Source organism: Tripterygium wilfordii, chromosome 4 (genome assembly GCF_013401445.1).
Source record: "Tripterygium wilfordii isolate XIE 37 chromosome 4, ASM1340144v1, whole genome shotgun sequence".
NCBI lineage: Eukaryota > Viridiplantae > Streptophyta > Magnoliopsida > Celastrales > Celastraceae > Tripterygium > Tripterygium wilfordii.
The window spans coordinates 2,578,776-2,596,100 of NC_052235.1; the positions used below are offsets into that span (position 1 = coordinate 2,578,776).

Sequence of the window (17,325 nt, forward strand, 5' to 3'; positions counted from 1 at the left end):
AGCCCAAAAAATTGTTCATGTGAGGCTGTGAGCCATGGACCCTTCCTCAGGCCCATCACAAAGGCCCGAAGCTGCCTTTAGCCCAATTTTCGGTCCAGACTTCTATCCAACATTCCAACCACATTAAACATTTGCTCAAACTTGAATGATATCAAGTTAATTTTAATAATTTCAATGAAATTTATAAGAACCAGAAAGTATTGAATATAGGCAACGAGAGAAATTTGAACTTGTATATCCAAGAATAATTTGAATTTTTTAATATGATATATTTCATAGAAATATGTGTTTTCTTTTGAATAATGAGTCATTTCTGATGATTCCATGTGTCACATATCATCCTATTCGAGTATGTGGCACGTGAGATAGTTATTCATCGATTGTTGTAATCAAACTATGAAGTGCTAAAAGTTATATTTTCGTCGCATGTTGTGAGTAAATTTAACCGACCAACTTATCATTAATTCAATAATTCATTGTGTGTTTTACTTGACAAAAGATGGATTGATTGCCATGATCACAAATCATGTAATAATATTGTTAGATTTTGTACGCAAGTAAGTAATAAATTTGGGCAGTCAAAATATGAACTTAGTCAGTCTTGATTAGTTGAAAACAAAACTTCATCCAGGAATTTATGAAAAATAAATATTTTTGTATGCTTAATTTGGACGGCTAAACTAGTGTTGCATTTTTAGGTTTGAACCACTACGATAACTAATTTTCATACTGAAAACCTCATAAAATTATTAAATAGGAATAAATTATAAAATAAATAATTAATATTGTTCAAGTAAAATTAATCAAATAGCATATATATATATAGGGACATATTAAGCTTCAACATATAAGTTAAAAAACAATCATGAACTTTTAGTTTGAATTTTGACTTGACCCAACACAAATAGCTAATTTTTTTTGTTGCTTAGTGTCATTTTAAAATCAAAAAAGAAAAACTTGATGACAACTTGATATTTGATTGGCTAAAAATGGAACAAATTTAAAATTTTTAAAATTTTCACATATATAATACTATGGAAAACCCATAAATGAGCTTAATTAGGTTGCCATAGAAAGCTTGGACTCACGTTTATTATCCTGCCATAAACAAAATTTGTCTGAAAATGATTCAAAGACAGCAACGTCTATCTTGTACATGACAAAACTGGTAATAAGAAGAACATTATGAGCCAGACTTGAATTTCATTGGTTGCATGGTCTAACACTTCGTATAAATGGAGGGCTTGACCCCTCTTGATTTCACCAAACCAAGTTTTGGCAGAAAAAAAAAAAAAAAAAAAAAAACCCATCTTTTGGTTTCAAATTTTCAATCTGCTTGAGGGAAAAAAAATCATGGATCCAACCATCGTCACCCCAGAAGAGCTCAAGATGTTTCATTTGATTGATCGCGAGCTTTATACTGTGCTTGCAATGCACTTGTGTATAGACCCGCTTGAATGCATGCAGGTGATGGGCCTGTGGCTCTGGCTGGAGCGGATGGGGTACGGCGATATAGTTCAAAAGATGTTGGCTTTGCCCTTCATTCTCATCAATGAACTGGCGGACGAGGCTTTCCTTTGCATCAACTGCATTCAAAACCCTAATTTCGCCTCCTCGTCCGATCTCAACGACATTCCTATGATCCAAAGTCTTCTAGACAAGGAAATCTCTCTCCAGTTCTTTCTAGAAGACAGATCAACCAAGTCTCAAGCTTTTACCAAAGTGGTGAACGAAGTGTGTCTCACAGCACTAAGTGATCTCATGCACTTGGCCATTCAGAGAAATGCTACTCAAAGCTTGGTTGATAAACACATTTTGAGAAATTTTCAGCCATCTGTGATTCACCCTGGATTTGCTCCAAATGGGTATGGGCCGAATTTGATGCAGTCGTCCTCGGCCCATTCTGAGGTGCCCCAAGATAATAGGACCATGTTTGTGACATTCTCTAAGGGGTACCCTGTGTTTGAATGGGAGGTTAGGGATTTCTTCACTATGGCTTATGGGGAATGTATTGAAGCTTTATATATGCAAGAGGCTAAGAACAATGAGCAAGCCTTGTTTGCTCGTATTGTTTTTAATAACTCTTCTATCATTGATATGATTCTCGAAGGGGTGGACAAAGCAAAGTTTACCATCAACGGGAAACATGTTTGGGCTCGAAAATTCGTGCCCAAACGCCCTAGAGCATCGGTCAACACTTCGCAATCGCCGCCGCCTCCGCCACACTCAATGTCACCGCAGCCACCGCCACCCTCGCCTGAAGTTTGAGTTTTATGTTGAGGAGGGTTAAGCAAGAGTGTTTGTTGTTTTCAAATCCAATAAAATGTCAATCAAAGAGCGTATCTTTCTTTATACTCTAATATTTTATTATTTTATGTTGAAATTTTTTTTTTTAAAAAAAAAAGGTTTGGAGAAAAAGAGTAACATTGTCTTTGATTTGTTCTATATGCATTTTTTCCTTTATGAATAGTGTTTGTTGAGAAATTTATTTCTATTTACTTTAACAATTGAATTAATTATCATCCGACGATACAAGGGAACTGGGAAATTAACACATCAACACACTATATTCCAGTATTAATTTGACTAATGTTGATTGTACGCACTCTAATTAAAACATAATCAATAAAAGTTAACGGTTATTAAAAAGCTCAGGAAATGAGAAATATAGTCTATTCAATGGATAAGATCTACTAAATGTTTAGAAATTGGGAAATATATAATGCATGAAGCAAGATTCAAAAATACTTCTAGCAATAGGTAGATAGGTTCTACCGTTATATAAGATCTATTTGCTTACGTATTCATCGAGTGTATTCACTCTGGCAATACTAAATATGGAAAATTTTGCGGTGGTGATTATAGAAATGAGGAGGCTGGTATAGAATCTTTTCACATCAGGTAGATAGGATCGTTATCCTACCTACCAAGGTTTGTTGCTATAAAGGGGTGTTCACGGTTGATTTTTTTTTTTTTACATAAATTTAACTGATGAAGAATTCGATTTTTCTCGGTTTTTGATTGATTTTTTCAGTTCGATTTTTAATGGAGAAATGTGTAATTTTTTTTTTATAAAAAAATCGATCATTCAATTCAGTTACGTATTCATTGATGCTTATAGAAAAGGAGGAAGTCCAATACAGAACTTTTTGGCGGCAAGTTGATAGGATCGTGACACCCACCTACCGTTGTATAAGAATTATATGCATACGTATTCATCGAGTGTATTCCCTCTAGCAATGACAAATATACAAATATTTTTGGTATTAATTATAGAAATGGAGGAGGCCGATATATAACTTTTGGCAACATTCGATAGGATCGTGACCTACCTACTAATTTATTTTTGAGTACATGAAAGGGGATGAGAGAGACTCGAATTCTAAACTCCTATGAAATACCACACATACAATTACTATTTAAGCTACTCGTTCTCCCTTGCAGTTGTCATTTGAATTTATTGAACATTGTTCTTGCAAATTAATTTTTATATCAAATGTCTGTGTGCAAATATTGGTAATACTGGTTTTCACTGCATTAATTAAAATCCAATTAATAAAAAAAATGATTATAAAATCGCTTTATTTTTAGAGAATATCGGGTTTGGGCCTCGGTAACACCATTTCGATAGAGAGGGACCCTTCGCACCCTCCTTGGGCCTTGGTGATGGGCCCACGAGTCTATGACCTCTCTTCCACGGGCCTAGGCTCCCGATAAGGATATTACAGTCTTTCGGTAAATTAGTGAGGGCATTCTAGGCAAATGAATCTTAATCGTGAAAAATCTTTCATTGAAACGTTTTCCCCTTCCCTCTCCCAACATCGGAGTCAGGAGTACACAATAGGTAGGCGGTGGATTCTTATATCTATACATACATGTATATGATATATGTGTGTGCTTTAAACCCACCTCTATGCGTCTGATTGCAGTGTAAAAGTTGCTTAATTTTTTGTAATTTTATTAAAAGCTGTCGATATTTCTGAGGCTTACAGATTGTTACGAGCAGAGCTGCTTTGTTCAATCCAAAACTCAACTGAATTCTTTTTGTGCGCGGGATTTTCAGAATGGTAGAACTGATGGGTTGTTTCGTGTTATTGTTAGTTTTTCCATTTTGATTGTGCTTAAAATGGAATCTGGTTCGAGTGGTGAAGAACCTACTTCGTGGGATGAACTTTACAGTATTAATTTGATGCCATCGGAGTTGTTCCTTAAGTTTCGAAAGGATGTCGAGGGAATTCGGGTTGGAGTCAATTTAGAGGTAATTTTCCTTTTTCTCTATAATTTTTCGTTCTTCAACTTGTGAAGATGACTAATTTATGAACTATCTGCTTGGTTCATTTACAATTCTAACTCTACTTTTGGCGTGCTAAGACTCTTTTAACTGTAGCAGTTCAAGTATATCCTGCTCATTGTAAAGGAGAAAGTATTTACAGTGGGATGAGTTTTAACTGTTTCTTATAGAAAATTGAGTTAAAGGTAAAGGTAAAGGTACTTGAGAGTGAAAGGGAATGTCGGAGTGCCCTATATTGTTTCTAGCACACTAGCTCATATATCTGGTGCCTGTTATTTTATTTCACATTAGGGTGCCAGTCAAAAATTTAATTGACTTTTATTTGTGTTTACACTGAATATTGCGACAATTTGTGTTAGAATTTAGCTATGATGTAATATTTTGTGTCATTTGTAGCTTAAAGACTTTCAATCTTCTGGAGAAATTTTCATGTTTCATATAGTATAGCCTTTTCTGACTTGTACTTATAATGATATGTTTTGTTTCTGATCAAAGCTAATATGAAGGTGGGTTTATTACGAGAATCTAGCTGTGTTTCAGATTTTATTTCATGCCTATATCTGAGTCTTCTCTTCCCAAGTTGTGTATTTGAGCACGCCCAATGTATTATGGATACCCATAAGTTTCAAGTCTGATGTGGGTGCTTGATGACATTTAATTGTTTTCATTAACCAAAGAAAAATGGAAAGAAGAAGGGATGGTAGCCTGAATAATTTGACTAGTAGGGGATGGTGTTAGTATATGTTATGGCGTGGGGCTGAGCTTTGGCATAACATCAAGACATCAATTTCAGTTTTGAGAGGCAGCAGTCATTAACACAGTTATATTGTCTTGTAGGTTATTAGACTTGTAATTTGTAAATGTATAATCTACCTTGAGACACTAGTATAAGTTTCTAAAACACAGTGAGTGATAATTTGAAATGAGTTCCCTACATAATATGATTACTATGAAGTTTGTAAGCAATTGCCCTAACATGGCTTCTGTTTGAATTATAGTAAATTGCTTGAAAAATGAAGTGGAAGATGTTAATGTAACACCTAGAGCCATCAACTTTTCAACCTAGGTGTTTCACGGCACAAGTTTCAATTTACTCTATCATGTAGAATAAGAGATTCTGAACAGTGAGGGATTCACTAGAACAATGTTATGTACCTGCTTAGAGTGGACATAGGGCTTGGACCAAAATGGTATGTTAAAAGAAACATGCATTCTTTCATCAAATATGCTCATATTCATACCAGCTCTTGTCACGTGCATACAATCTTGGAGTTCTTATTTCTTACACGTTTTGTTCGATCATCTGTAAGGGAAGAGTTGTCTAAGTCATCTGTAGCATTTAATTTCGATTTGTATTTAATGTGATATTTGTTTTCTTATTTTATCCAGTTCTACAATGCTCCAGTCAATGAATTGCAAACAAAGATTGTTCTCAAGCCTTTAGCTCCGGAGCGGAGATGGAAGTTCATATATGAGCCCATACACAAGGATGTACGCATTCTCTCAAAAAAGATTCCTATTACCAAATTTTTAAATCTTCAGGTTTTATTCTGAACCTGATTCTTTTGCACATCTTATGCAGATGGAATAACTATCCTCTATTGGATTACTTAACAGTTTTTTCGATATTAAATTTTATGTAAAAAATGTGTAGAGAGATTCGTTAACTTCGTGTTTGTTTAATCTGGACACATCAAATCATTGGAAAAGGATACTGATAACGTTGCGAAATACAGGTTGGAATAGGACATAACTTTCAGTTACATGCAACCGGTTGGAAATGGAAGCTTACTAGTTGTTTGGGTGGGGACGGCATATCCCGCATTCGAAATAAGACATCACTTGGCTTGGTCCCTGGCATGGATTTTCGCTTTGGGTGGAGGGCTGACTATGTTCTTCCAGAAATTACTGGGTAAGTTCTTTTGTCTTATGTGAAACCCCTCTCAAACAAAGTAATAGCTGCAAACTTGAATCAAATTATTGTTAGGTGTGATAAGCTTTAGGATTAATCTTTAAAGACATTGTAATGTGTCATTGAATTCCTTGTTTCTTTCTTCACACCGTGCATTCTTCAAGAGAAACGGAAATGAAATGAGAGCAGAATGTAAAAAATTACTGCTCAGTCTTGCTTGATAGTTAATTGATCCATAGTTTCCAGAGCGCGTGAACGATCTTCTGTTGCGTTGCGTCCTTTTGGGTTTTACACGGAGCTCATATTTTGACATCTAATTCAACAGGGCTTTGGGTACTGGCGAACCATTGTTCAACATGAACTCAGGACGACTTCAAGCTTCCTTGGACAGAGTTGAGGCCATTCTAACGCATACATCATGATTTACGTCAATTAAAAAGGCTGGTAAACCAATCTTTGACTGTCTTTAGAAGTACTTCAAGATGGTTGCTGAAGTATCAATTTTCTCTCAGTGATGTTCATTGCAGTGGGACAGATATTTCTTAGTAGCATTGACAGTGTCTCTTCATTGTGTCAATTTTGCGACTTATCTATGATATGGGTATTTCATATTTGTCGTTGTTTTAAATTATAATTTTCTCACAACCATTTATATCAGGCAGGTTCGGCTGGAACTAAAGAGGAGACTACTAGATGAAATGCTGCTTAGCACATCCGATAATGGCATCAATCATCTCTGGGTATGGTATTTATTAGCTAACATGCCTTAGTCTTTCAATATGGAACCGCATCACTGAACTGGATGGTTTCTCCCACCTCCCCCCCCTTCCTCTTCTTTTCGCCTTTTTCTTTTGTAGAGGATACATGGTAAATTTATGTAAATTCATTGCTTTCTGTTGTGGGATTTCTGTTGTAAGACCCTAAACTCTGGGTTAGTTCCTTGGCTGGAAGGGACTTAATAGTCATCACGGCGACTGTAGGTATTTTCAATTTATCATTCTCTGATGCAATTAAACCAGACAAGGAAACTTTTGAACTTCTAAATAAATCTAAGCTAGGATAGTTTCTTATGCTAGTTTTCTCGACCGAGAAAATGAAAATCAAGAGATCAGCTGTAAGCATCATTACTATATAGTTTAGATTCGTCATAGGATGATTGTATGCATTGTTCGCGGTTATAACATTCTGAACTGGGCAATGAATGATTATGTAGTAGTGATTTGTCAACCATCTGATGCATTTTTCAGCCAAAACAGTACGAGCAGAAATATAGAGCACTATATTACAGAGAGAAGGCACTCAATAGGGTACTACATCGTCCTCCGGTGGCCACCACAGTAGTGACCCCTAGACGCGCAAAAAAGAGCAGAAAACTCATCACAGAAGATTTATATATAAGCGTGCAACAAAGGTAAATGCCTCAGCCTTCAAAGTCTGTCTTGATCCACTGACCATACTTGTTCTTCATCTTGTCATCCAGCTCTTTGGCTTTAACATCTGCAATTTTAGCAGCATTTGCCACGGCTTCCTCTTGCACTCTTGCAATCCTTCTACTTCTCTTTCTCGCCGTGGCGTCTCTCTCAGCTTCCAATCCTTCATACTCCCTCATCCAACATGCATGCACAGCACAGCTCAATACTAACACAACAAACTGCACCAGGAACATTGCCATCAAAACCCCACACTCCAGCCTCACGAAAAGCTTTGCCTCACGGGGATCACGGGGCGACTTAATTGTTGTAAGGCTTGATCTTTCTTTTGTAAACAAAGCTAGTACGCCAAAAAGTTGTCCTAGCAGGGATGCAAGTAGAAGCGATACATGGGTTATGAAGCAAAAGTGGGTTAACTGGGAGTAGAAGCCAATGAAGGAGGAGAGAATAGTAATGCAAGAGACCATGAGGAATGCCAAGCCCAGTGAAGTGGGTGGGAACCTGAGAAGAATTATGGGCGCTAGGGATACTGAGGAGAGTATGAAGAGAGTGAAATTCAAACATGAGAGGAGAAGATTTGGGAAGGAACACGAGTCTCTAAGCTTGGAGGATGCCATGGTTGAACTTGAGGTGGGTTTTTTTTGCTTTGAAGAGGTTGATGTTTTGAATTTATATAGCGTCGCTTTTGAAATTAGGCCGTTGGGTTACAACGGCTAGGATGGAGACCGGGCCCAGGTTATCACCTCGGATTATGAATCATTCCCTCCCCGTGCTTTCAAATTCAGGGACGTATGTTGTTGGCTAAAGTATTGGGTTAAGGTAATGGGCTTTTTGTGGGATTGAGATAATTGGGCGGAGTGTCTGAATAGGCTGGACTATGAAGCCCGAATTTTTCAAGGGAGGGAAATAGCTATCCAAAACTATTTCCTTGGACATTACTATCAAAGTATCTATCCAAAACGGAATGTTCGATTTAAGCCAAAGCTATTGTCTTTATGACAATCCCGTCGCCGTAATTCCAACAAAGTGCAGAGTTGGAGAAGACTCGACATGATGGCATTTGGAGAAAACTCTTGACATGGTGATATCTGGTTCACAAAATTCATCTCAATCAATCAATGACTCGTTATGAATTATGTTGAGAACCATATGTGCCAATAAATCATGAAATCCAGCCGGTGGTTTCCCCATTAATCTGTCTGCTCTAGAATCTCTCATTGTCTTCCAATTTTGCTAGAATGCAAACCAAGAAAATAAATTATGGATTCCTTTTCTTTTCTAAGAAAGTATTTTTTTAATATAAAACATGGATGTAGAATTATAGATTAATAGATATGGTGGGCGTCAATGGTAAATGGCATATGATAAGGGCCCGTCCTCTCTCAACAAGATTTGACGGATAAACCATACACCGCCACGGATCTAACCTTCCTCCCCTTCATCCATCTCTCGCTCCCATTTCAAAGCGAGGTCGCTCCACTTGTCAGTTGAACGCTATTACCGCCGGTTAACTGAGCTGCTGATTAAGGAGCCGATTCATAGAATTCGGCCCGGCTATGGTCTGCTTATGGCGAACTTCTAGTCGAGACGCCGACTCTCGACTTGTGGTGGGCCCACCAGACAAACAGTTATATATATATATCCACACCATTTTCATCGCCGTGTGAATAGTTAGTTATGTGAACTTTCTCTCCTGAATATTCTCTCAAATCATTTTCTCTCGTTTTCTGTTACATTTTCTTGAGAGCCAAACATGCCCAATTCTACAGTTTCTCTTGTCCTCTTGGACAAGTAAGCCTGTTTTCTTCCCTAATCTGTGTGCATTGAGTAAAATCTTGAGGAGCGGAGTTCCAATGACGACAATTTCGGTTCAAAGATGTGAATTCTTGAGTTTCTCCAACAATTCGTTGAGAAATTATCGCAAATTTCACAGAATCGCTGCTTCGTGGACAATGTGAGTAGCTAGTGTTTTGTTCCAGTTGAAGGTCTAGACGTTTCGTTTTCCTTTAATTTTCAGAATATTTTATGAGGTTTACAATAGTGGAAAGATAATTTTTGCGTTAACAGGACAATGGATTCCAAATCTTTCTATTCGAGGAAGAAGGAGGAACTCTCAATACAGCTTCCAACACCATCACTTCCTCAAACTGAATCATCAATACCACATGGTTTACGGTTTGGTCGCCTTCAGCCATCTGATGAAGAGTTAAATCTGCCAAACAAACTTGAATTCGGACGTTTTGTGGCACGACAGGCAGTGCTTGATGAAGAAATGTGGGTAAGTGAATCGTTCTCTTCTTATAGGATAGTATCTAAACAACAAAAATTTAAGGTTGTAAATGAAATTCGTCCATGAATAATTTGTGGTGGTGGCTGTGTTTTTGATTTTGTGGTAGACAGCAGCATGGCTCCGTGCAGAATGTCATTATGAGCATAGGGCAGAAAGGTGCGTACTGTGTATCATGAAACTTAATTAGATCTATGCATCGCCATGTAGTTATGTCTGAAATTTCATAGTGCGGAAAGTTAAGTTGAATGAAAAGCCTCACAAACACACATATACATTGTGAAAAGAAAGGGGGGAACCAATGGTTTGGCATAGGGAAGATCTGCTTCTGCGATAGTTGGGTTACTTGACAATATAACATAAGCTGATATCTGCAAATGCAAGTATAAGTCCTGGCCCTTGGATACTTAATAAATGTTACTGTCTATGTGAAAAAAATGTTGGACAATACTGATTCTAGGTATCCTTCATTAATACAGATATGTTGATAACTACAAAAGGAAATTTGCAGATCAGGTAGAGTGGAAAACATTCTCACTTAATTGTTAGCTATTATATTTATGCATAGACCTTGTAGTGATTGCTCTCCTGTTTAGGAATACCATTCTATCAAGAGGAGAAACGCGAGTCAGCTCGGGCAGAAATGTACGTGCATTGTTACGGTACGATAAATTGATAATGCTGTAATACACCTTGTTTTTTATTTTATTTTGTAACATCGGATCCTCTTAGGCTCTTACCTTACCTTTATCCAGTGAAAGGTTGTCTCGGATTTTCTGGTGTTTTGGAAATAGAAAATGATTTATTTGTTGGTATTTATCAGTCTAAATGTCGTATGCATCAATAACAGACTATATGATTTCGAAATTATTAGGTGAGAAAAGAAGTGAAGAACGTAAAATGCAATGTAATCAAGAGTGTGGTTGCAACTGTTGATTTGAGCATCCGGTTCTTACTGCATGGAGAGACCTTTCCTGGGGTATAATGCATTGCTCAAATACAAATGTAATCCATCAATACGCACCTGATGCAATGACATCAATAGCTTATTGGTGGATTTAACTGTTATTGCAGGAAAGGAGGAAGGCCCCTATCTTCTGCTGCATCAACAAAGAAGGGCAGAGATATGGCCATATTGCAAATTTATGTGTTGCCAAATGGGCACGTCGCAGGGGAATTGCGGTCAACATGTTGTATTTTGCTATAGAATCAGCCAAATTGGATGGTAAGATTTACAAAGATCTTCGCAGAGAAATGTCTAAACCCGTGCAAACATGATGGAAATATTATTGCTTCTGTTAAACTTGGATGGCAGGTGTTGAACAGGTGTATGTTCATGTTCATAGAAAGAATAAACCTGCACTGGAACTTTATGAAAGACGGGGGTTGGAGGTGAGTGTCCAAATGTCCTAGGGGTTCATCTTATGGTTTTCTATTGAAAGACATGAAGATGAAGTGCTGATGCAGTTTGTAAATTCTTTATCAGATAGTTGAAATGGCAACCTCGCAATTGTCGGAAGATCAGACTTACTTGCTTTGTCTTCAGGTGGTAAAAATCCATTGAACACAAATTCTACTACTATTCTGTGTGCGGCAAGGGAGTGGTCTTGTGCACAAAAATGTACTGAATATTCTGTTGACAGGCTATATACGCAAAAGGCTGAGAATGGAGGCCTAGAAATTACATTTTTCTTACATTAGTTTGATGGAAGGAAAAATGTATAGACCTGTTTCACGGGTAAATCTTCCACAGTGTTGCAACTTAGAACTGGGATTTCAAGAATCTATTTTGCTCAAGAAATTGTAAGTTTTTTTGAGATGATTTGAAGTAACTAGAAGTTACTTGCAGGTGCATTTTTAGAAGTTGGGTTGGAATAGATTTTTTTCACTTTTCATACCCTACTCAACCCTCCCCTCCAATCCAAACGGAGTGGAATTCTTACCCCCTCCTTAATCCCCTCTACTTAATTCTCAAAAAATTTAATCCAAGCATAGCCTTGAGAGCACTCACTCGGGTCACAAAAATGAAGTATGAAAAGTCGCAGATAACTTGGAAATATTTGACTGTCAACTTCCATGAAGGATTTCGATTACTTTACTTGCAAAATCATATTGGTACGTAAACAAGAAAACATACTGATAAAACTGTACTTCATATAAGTATATTATCTGGTCCATATCAACTACAGTTGGGCAACAAAGAAACATTTTCGCGACAACTTAAAATTCAATAGTTGAGACTTGAAATAACGTTTGGTGGTAAAAACAGATCTCAACAATCCCGCACTTGATCATGCATACAGCAACATGTAAGACGACCCCTCCCCCCCCCCCCCCTAATTGTCTACCGCATTTCAAGCAAATCGAGTTTCCAAGTCACCAAAATGCATGTGTTTCAGACATGATAACCAATTCAGTCATTACAATGCACACAGAACTGAAGAATAATGTAACGGACCTTCTTCAGGATCAGGCACCTTGACATGATCCAGCACCGATGACATTTTCAAGCCGATTATTTCTACGTCCGGATTTGAGTGGCCATCCAGAAATACGTTAGTGATCTGTAGAGAAAGCACCATGATACCACATTGTTCCATGATCAGTCAACGTATTCTAATTTCCTTTAATGCATTAAGCAGGCTATCAAAAGTAACTAGAAATATTTAGTGTTCTTCCAAAGTTGGCATTTCAGAATCAAGGAAGCTGGTCTAACAAGGGATATACCTGAGTACACCCAAAAAGTTTAAGAACCCTCAACGATAAACAGCTGTCTACAATTAGACCCACTGCCTCGCTTGTGAAATTCCGGCAAAAGGATAAGTCCAAATTCTGCAGCTTTCTTGAACATCTGGCAAGCGATAAGGCTGTATTATGGCCAACCTGAAGAAAAAGGTTAAATATCCCCATCACAATGCGAAAAAGATTGGCAAGCAAAAATCATCCACCCTCTCCAACCCAACTTGGATGAGATAGCAACTATTGGAACTCAAAACAGATAATGAATCACATGGCATTACTTCAGTGGTCAGAATCAGCAATATCCATATTGTCTGATGCAGTATCATATACTAGTGGTACCATATAGGAACATACGAAATGCCAAGTGCAACCTTTAACTGACTGTAAATGAACGAGTGAACATCAGAGGTTGTGTGTGTGTGAGAGAGAGAGAGAGAGTGAGATAGCGATGTGTAAAAACCTTTCTGACACTATTTAGTGAAAGTTCCTCCAGATGCTCCCCAGCAGTTTCTAGAAACGCAGCAACAGCTTCATCACTGTCATGCAGGACAGGGGGAAAAAATACCAGTCACGCTTATATCAATGATGTGATGCCAAGACTGCTTACAGTCAGCAGCCAAATAAAACTCAAAATCATAACAATGATGAACTTAGACGTGGCACTCAAGCAATATCATACATTAGTTAGAATTGATGAAGGCATGCCTGATAGCATTTTGCGGTAAATACAGTAATCACTTCACAAAACTAACACATAAATTAACAGTAGTGGTCATTACCGGTACCCTAACACAATTACATTCTAATGCAACAAGTAAAGAAAAAAATCCTTCAACTATATTCGCAAAATTAAATGTTTAGAATGAGATCAGTATCTTAAAAGAAGCATAAGGAACTAACTTTTAGCATTGACTGATAAGTTAAAAATCCAAGACATAAATTCAAAACAAAAACCAGAAAATTTTGAGGAATACATTATGGGAAAACATAAATAAATTAACATCCACTGTATCTCGGAAGAATAATGATTCTAAGATCAACCAATTCTAAATGTCATTATGCCAACCATAAGGGGTCAGCTCAACAAACAAAAAATAAAAATGTGCTTTGGAAAGCATAGATCTATTGCATACTAGGACAAGTTTTAAAAAAAATCCAAATATAATAAAGAACCTGAATCCGTTGCGGCAGAGCACTAGAGTCTGAATTTGTTGACAACCGCTAGCAAGATAACCCATAGTAGAGTCGCTCAACTTGCACAAGTTAACGAGGTCCAATGCACGTAATTTTGAACAATTTTCAGCAATCGCTAGTACAGAAGAATCAGTTAATTTCCTACACCAAATTTAAAAGAAAATATAAGATAGCTAAAGGAGCAAAAGTCAAGTAAGATATACCTTTTAACGTACTGTCAAAGTTATCCTTGATGGGAGAAATTTATTCAAATGACGGAGAGAATTATGTCAAAGGAACTTACGTGCAATCGGCTAACACAAGCTCCTTCAAATTATGACCACATGCTATGACATATTCCCTGACAAAATCATCACAAACAGTGTGAATGCCTCCTACAGACAAGACTTCCAAATGTTGTAGCTTCTTCAGTCCAGGCAAAATGAGCATAGCATCAATACTTAGGCAATCGTTAATATACAGTTCACAAATAGTTGATCCCAAGGAGTTTGCTAAAGTGTCAATACTAGTTGACGTAAGAAGGGAGCATTGATTGAGGTTTATAGATCTTAGTGCAGGAGCAGAAGAAACAATGACTCCAAGCCCAACATCAGAAAGACGGCATGCACCACTAATAGACAATCTAGTGAGTGCAGGCAAGTTCTTTGATGACCGAGCTAAGGTAGCATGCAGTATATAATCCGGTAGACAGCGTCCACACTGGTCAAGTTGTAGAACCTAGTTTCACAAAACAGTAAAATATGATCATCCAAAATGCTTTCCAGCGGAGAAAGGAAGCAGTCATATAATAACCAATCAATCAAATCTAGTAAACATGCTTGCTTGCAACAAAACCAAACTGAGGTCAATTTCAATTGAATATGTAACTTCAAACTAACAAATCTCTTAAACCATAAACTATAAACTGAGGTAAATTTCAATTGAAATCTATCACTGGTAAGAGATTATTGTTTACTGGTAAGAGATAGTTAAAAGAAAGTGACTGTCAAACTTGAGTTATAGCTTCAATGAAGGAACATACAGTCAAGCTGCTCATGTCACAAGCTTCAAAACATCTTGTGAATTCTTCCTCCGTTAGCCACGAGCAATCCCTTAGACGGATCTCCATAGGAGATCCACGAACAAGAAGGTCAAGAAAATGGCAGTTCATTTTCCGAGAATCACAGAGCATCTGACTAATCTTGTGTCTTAATGCATCTGGGACACAATCAAGCGAAGTAATTGCATCAGCATTCTTTACAAGTATCTTTAAGGACAATTCTTTCAGTGAAGGGACCACAACTTTCTTGCAGCTACGCTGTCTATTTTTAGGATTCCAAATCACTGGCACGGATTTTTTATTGTTTGATGAGGAGTTTCCCTGCTGCACATTCATCTTCTCCGCCCTATCCCTAATAATCTTCATAGCAGTGGAGAAGGGACCAGGCCAGTCTTCAGTTTCCATCTCCATTTCCACAGCTGGTACTTCCCTTTCCACTTGGGCAGGTGGAAGGCTCACATCCTCATTCTGAGGATCAAAATATGCAAAACGAGAAGCATTCCGTCGGGCTACGTTACGGAATTGCTCTGTCCTTGATTGATATACCTCCACATCCGTCTCACCAACCTGTCTTCCATCGTTTGAACCACCAATATCGATGGAACTCACATCCTTGCATTCCAAACCTCCCAGGCCCCTCTCACTAACCTGATTTACATCTCTTAAACCACCGATATCAACTGAAACCATATCCTTGGATTCCAAACCTAATTTGACAGAACCATTATCATCATCATCATCTTTCGGCAACGAAGCAATATCGTCCAATTTCCTTTTCCCTTTCTCTTTTTTGCTATACCTCCTTCTGCTATTCACAGCACCACTCTTCCTAGCACTTTGTGTTGCCTCCAATCTCGCATCCATAACAGTACCTTCATTATCCTCGCTCAATACTCTATCCGCCTCGGAAACTTCTAATCTACCCAAAACTTTTTCACAATCCCTTCCTTCTAAACTGAAATCAATACCTTCTCCTTCTCCTTGATTCTCACCATCACTTCCCACACTTCTCTTAGCAACTCTTTTCCCTGATCGTAAACTCAAAAAACTCGATTGCACTTCACCCTCCGGAATTTTCCTCTTCCCCTTATCTGCAACTCGGACCTCCCCTGAAGAACCCGCAATTTGCTCCCCAGTCCCTTCCTTCTCTTCCGTAACCCTAACTTGCTTCCCTCTCCTCCGGTTACGGCTCCCACGGGTCGTACTTGGACCAGGACTTTGATTGGAAACCGACTTCGAATGGAGACGAAGGCTCCGCCTGACAGGAAGTGCATCGGAGTCCAACTCGGGAGGGGACTGATGGACGGTGGAGGGTTCATTGGGTCGGGTCGGCGTAGCGGGTTCGATGGTTGGCGGAATCTTGCGAGATCGAAGGATCGTCATGAGAGAGATGGCGGGAAGTCGAAACGATGACCGTGAGAGCGTGAAGAGAGAGATGGGTTAAAGAGGGCGTCGATTCGGCTCCTATCAGATGTGGTAGTGACTATTTAGGGTTTACGAGGAAAACTTCTCTAGCACGCCGTCCTAATTTTCCCGCCATAGTAACGGGCAATTCCGCGTGTCTCCTGCTCCCGTCAACCCTATCTCCACCTGAAAAAAAAAAGGTATAAAACGTAGTCGTTTCGTGCAGGGCATAGTTGGACTGGATTTCAATCTGTTGGCCCAACTCAGTTTTGTTGGGAAATCGGGCCCAACAATGATTGTGAACATTCATCTGGGCTATCATAAAATTATTAGCTCTCTGCGTCGTGTCAAAATACCGAAAGAGACAAAACGTCATAAAAGTCCAAGACTTGGGGCCCACAGCTTTTTATTCCTTATTATCATCTTTTTTCTTTAAATAATTCTGATAAACAGCTCCAAAGGCACTTTTTCAACCCTTTTTCTACTTTTTTAAATATTTAATTGATAAGCTTTTGGATGCAGGCCATTTAATTAATTCATTTATCTGTGGAAAATTAAATAATTAAATACTAACATGTGAAACTGAAGTGATATTTTAGGTTGACGAAATTAGGTACAAGCCATCTGGTTTGCGTAGAACATTAATTAATAATTATTAGTAGGCAAAGTGGCAAACTAGCCGACCATATCATCCATGATCCAACTAACAAAAACACAGATGAGTACATGACAAACGTTAAGCAAGTGAGAAAAGAAAGGCAACATATGTACAATGTATATAGTAAATCCTAAGCAAATCATTGAGTCCAAACACTCGAGCCATTAATTGGAATGGTAAATATGTGTGTATTTGATGCGGGAATCCCACATCGGTTATGGATGGAATATTCGTCTAGCTTATAAATCTGGACAAACCTAACATTGATAAGTTTGTTTTCCAATGATTAGTTAGGCCCATTCGGGAATGTGGTCCTTAGATAGTGTTTCTTATTAAGGATGACAATGGGTCGGATATCCTTCCAATTA

At 38.1% G+C, this 17,325-nt stretch overlaps 5 protein-coding genes across 9 annotated transcripts; 3 read left to right on the forward strand and 2 right to left on the reverse strand.

Moving 5' to 3' along the window:
• The first annotated feature begins 1,353 nt into the window (after positions 1 to 1,353).
• On the forward strand, positions 1,354 to 2,268 carry LOC119996792. Its single transcript, XM_038843588.1, has one exon. The coding sequence runs from the start codon at positions 1,354 to 1,356 to the stop codon at positions 2,266 to 2,268; it is 915 nt and encodes a 304-aa protein (XP_038699516.1).
• Positions 2,269 to 3,734: 1,466 nt separating this feature from the next.
• Positions 3,735 to 7,303, forward strand: LOC119995803. 4 transcript variants are annotated; one of them, XM_038842248.1, is made up of 6 exons: positions 3,735 to 3,844; positions 4,102 to 4,258; positions 5,681 to 5,833; positions 6,028 to 6,203; positions 6,529 to 6,647; positions 6,866 to 7,303. In XM_038842248.1, exons 2-5 carry the CDS (start codon positions 4,127 to 4,129, stop codon positions 6,623 to 6,625), a joined length of 558 nt encoding a protein of 185 aa, XP_038698176.1. In that variant the 5' UTR covers positions 3,735 to 3,844; positions 4,102 to 4,126; the 3' UTR covers positions 6,626 to 6,647; positions 6,866 to 7,303. The 4 variants fall into 4 exon arrangements, with proteins under 4 accessions (XP_038698176.1, XP_038698174.1, XP_038698175.1 ...); XM_038842246.1 differs by having other exon boundaries at positions 6,862 to 7,193; XM_038842247.1 differs by having other exon boundaries at positions 6,529 to 6,643; positions 6,866 to 7,193.
• On the forward strand, positions 6,590 to 11,778 carry LOC119995801. Of its 2 annotated transcripts, XM_038842242.1 has the most exons (11): positions 6,590 to 6,643; positions 6,862 to 6,943; positions 7,451 to 7,614; positions 9,701 to 9,911; positions 10,030 to 10,079; positions 10,400 to 10,436; positions 10,517 to 10,582; positions 10,795 to 10,899; positions 10,995 to 11,145; positions 11,236 to 11,312; positions 11,407 to 11,778. In XM_038842242.1, the coding sequence occupies exons 2-11, from the start codon at positions 6,902 to 6,904 to the stop codon at positions 11,482 to 11,484; spliced, it is 981 nt and encodes a 326-aa protein (XP_038698170.1). In that variant the 5' UTR covers positions 6,590 to 6,643; positions 6,862 to 6,901; the 3' UTR covers positions 11,485 to 11,778. The 2 variants fall into 2 exon arrangements, with proteins under 2 accessions (XP_038698170.1, XP_038698171.1); XM_038842243.1 differs by lacking the exons at positions 6,590 to 6,643; positions 6,862 to 6,943; positions 7,451 to 7,614 and adding an exon at positions 8,842 to 9,587.
• On the reverse strand, positions 7,464 to 8,286 carry LOC119995802. Its single transcript, XM_038842244.1, has one exon. It carries the CDS (start codon positions 8,248 to 8,250, stop codon positions 7,624 to 7,626), a length of 627 nt encoding a protein of 208 aa, XP_038698172.1. The 5' UTR covers positions 8,251 to 8,286; the 3' UTR covers positions 7,464 to 7,623.
• Positions 11,779 to 12,032: 254 nt separating the features above from the next.
• LOC119997958 lies at positions 12,033 to 16,439 on the reverse strand. Its single transcript, XM_038845204.1, has 6 exons — positions 14,878 to 16,439; positions 14,140 to 14,573; positions 13,836 to 13,997; positions 13,123 to 13,198; positions 12,648 to 12,803; positions 12,033 to 12,484 (listed from the first exon to the last, which is right to left on the reverse strand). Exons 1-6 carry the CDS (start codon positions 16,276 to 16,278, stop codon positions 12,341 to 12,343), a joined length of 2,373 nt encoding a protein of 790 aa, XP_038701132.1. The 5' UTR covers positions 16,279 to 16,439; the 3' UTR covers positions 12,033 to 12,340.
• Positions 16,440 to 17,325: the final 886 nt, after the last annotated feature.

Excerpts from the sequence above, each read along its gene's own strand:
- LOC119996792 (XM_038843588.1), top strand. The coding sequence starts at position 1,354 with ATGGATCCAACCATCGTCACCCCAGAAGAGCTCAAGATGTTTCATTTG.
- LOC119995803 (XM_038842248.1), top strand. The coding sequence starts at position 4,127 with ATGGAATCTGGTTCGAGTGGTGAAGAACCTACTTCGTGGGATGAACTT. Across the intron at positions 4,259-5,680 it reads GGGTTGGAGTCAATTTAGAG|TTCTACAATGCTCCAGTCAA; the intron begins GTAATTTTCCTT and ends TATTTTATCCAG. Across the intron at positions 5,834-6,027 it reads CCAAATTTTTAAATCTTCAG|GTTGGAATAGGACATAACTT; the intron begins GTTTTATTCTGA and ends TGCGAAATACAG.
- LOC119995801 (XM_038842242.1), top strand. The coding sequence starts at position 6,902 with ATGCTGCTTAGCACATCCGATAATGGCATCAATCATCTCTGG. Across the intron at positions 10,080-10,399 it reads TATGAGCATAGGGCAGAAAG|ATATGTTGATAACTACAAAA; the intron begins GTGCGTACTGTG and ends TCATTAATACAG. Across the intron at positions 11,313-11,406 it reads ATGAAAGACGGGGGTTGGAG|ATAGTTGAAATGGCAACCTC; the intron begins GTGAGTGTCCAA and ends ATTCTTTATCAG.
- LOC119995802 (XM_038842244.1), bottom strand. The coding sequence starts at position 8,250 with ATGGCATCCTCCAAGCTTAGAGACTCGTGTTCCTTCCCAAATCTTCTC.
- LOC119997958 (XM_038845204.1), bottom strand. The coding sequence starts at position 16,278 with ATGACGATCCTTCGATCTCGCAAGATTCCGCCAACCATCGAACCCGCT. Across the intron at positions 14,574-14,877 it reads GTGACATGAGCAGCTTGACT|GTTCTACAACTTGACCAGTG; the intron begins GTATGTTCCTTC and ends TTGTGAAACTAG. Across the intron at positions 12,804-13,122 it reads CACTAAATAGTGTCAGAAAG|GTTGGCCATAATACAGCCTT; the intron begins GTTTTTACACAT and ends CTTTTTCTTCAG.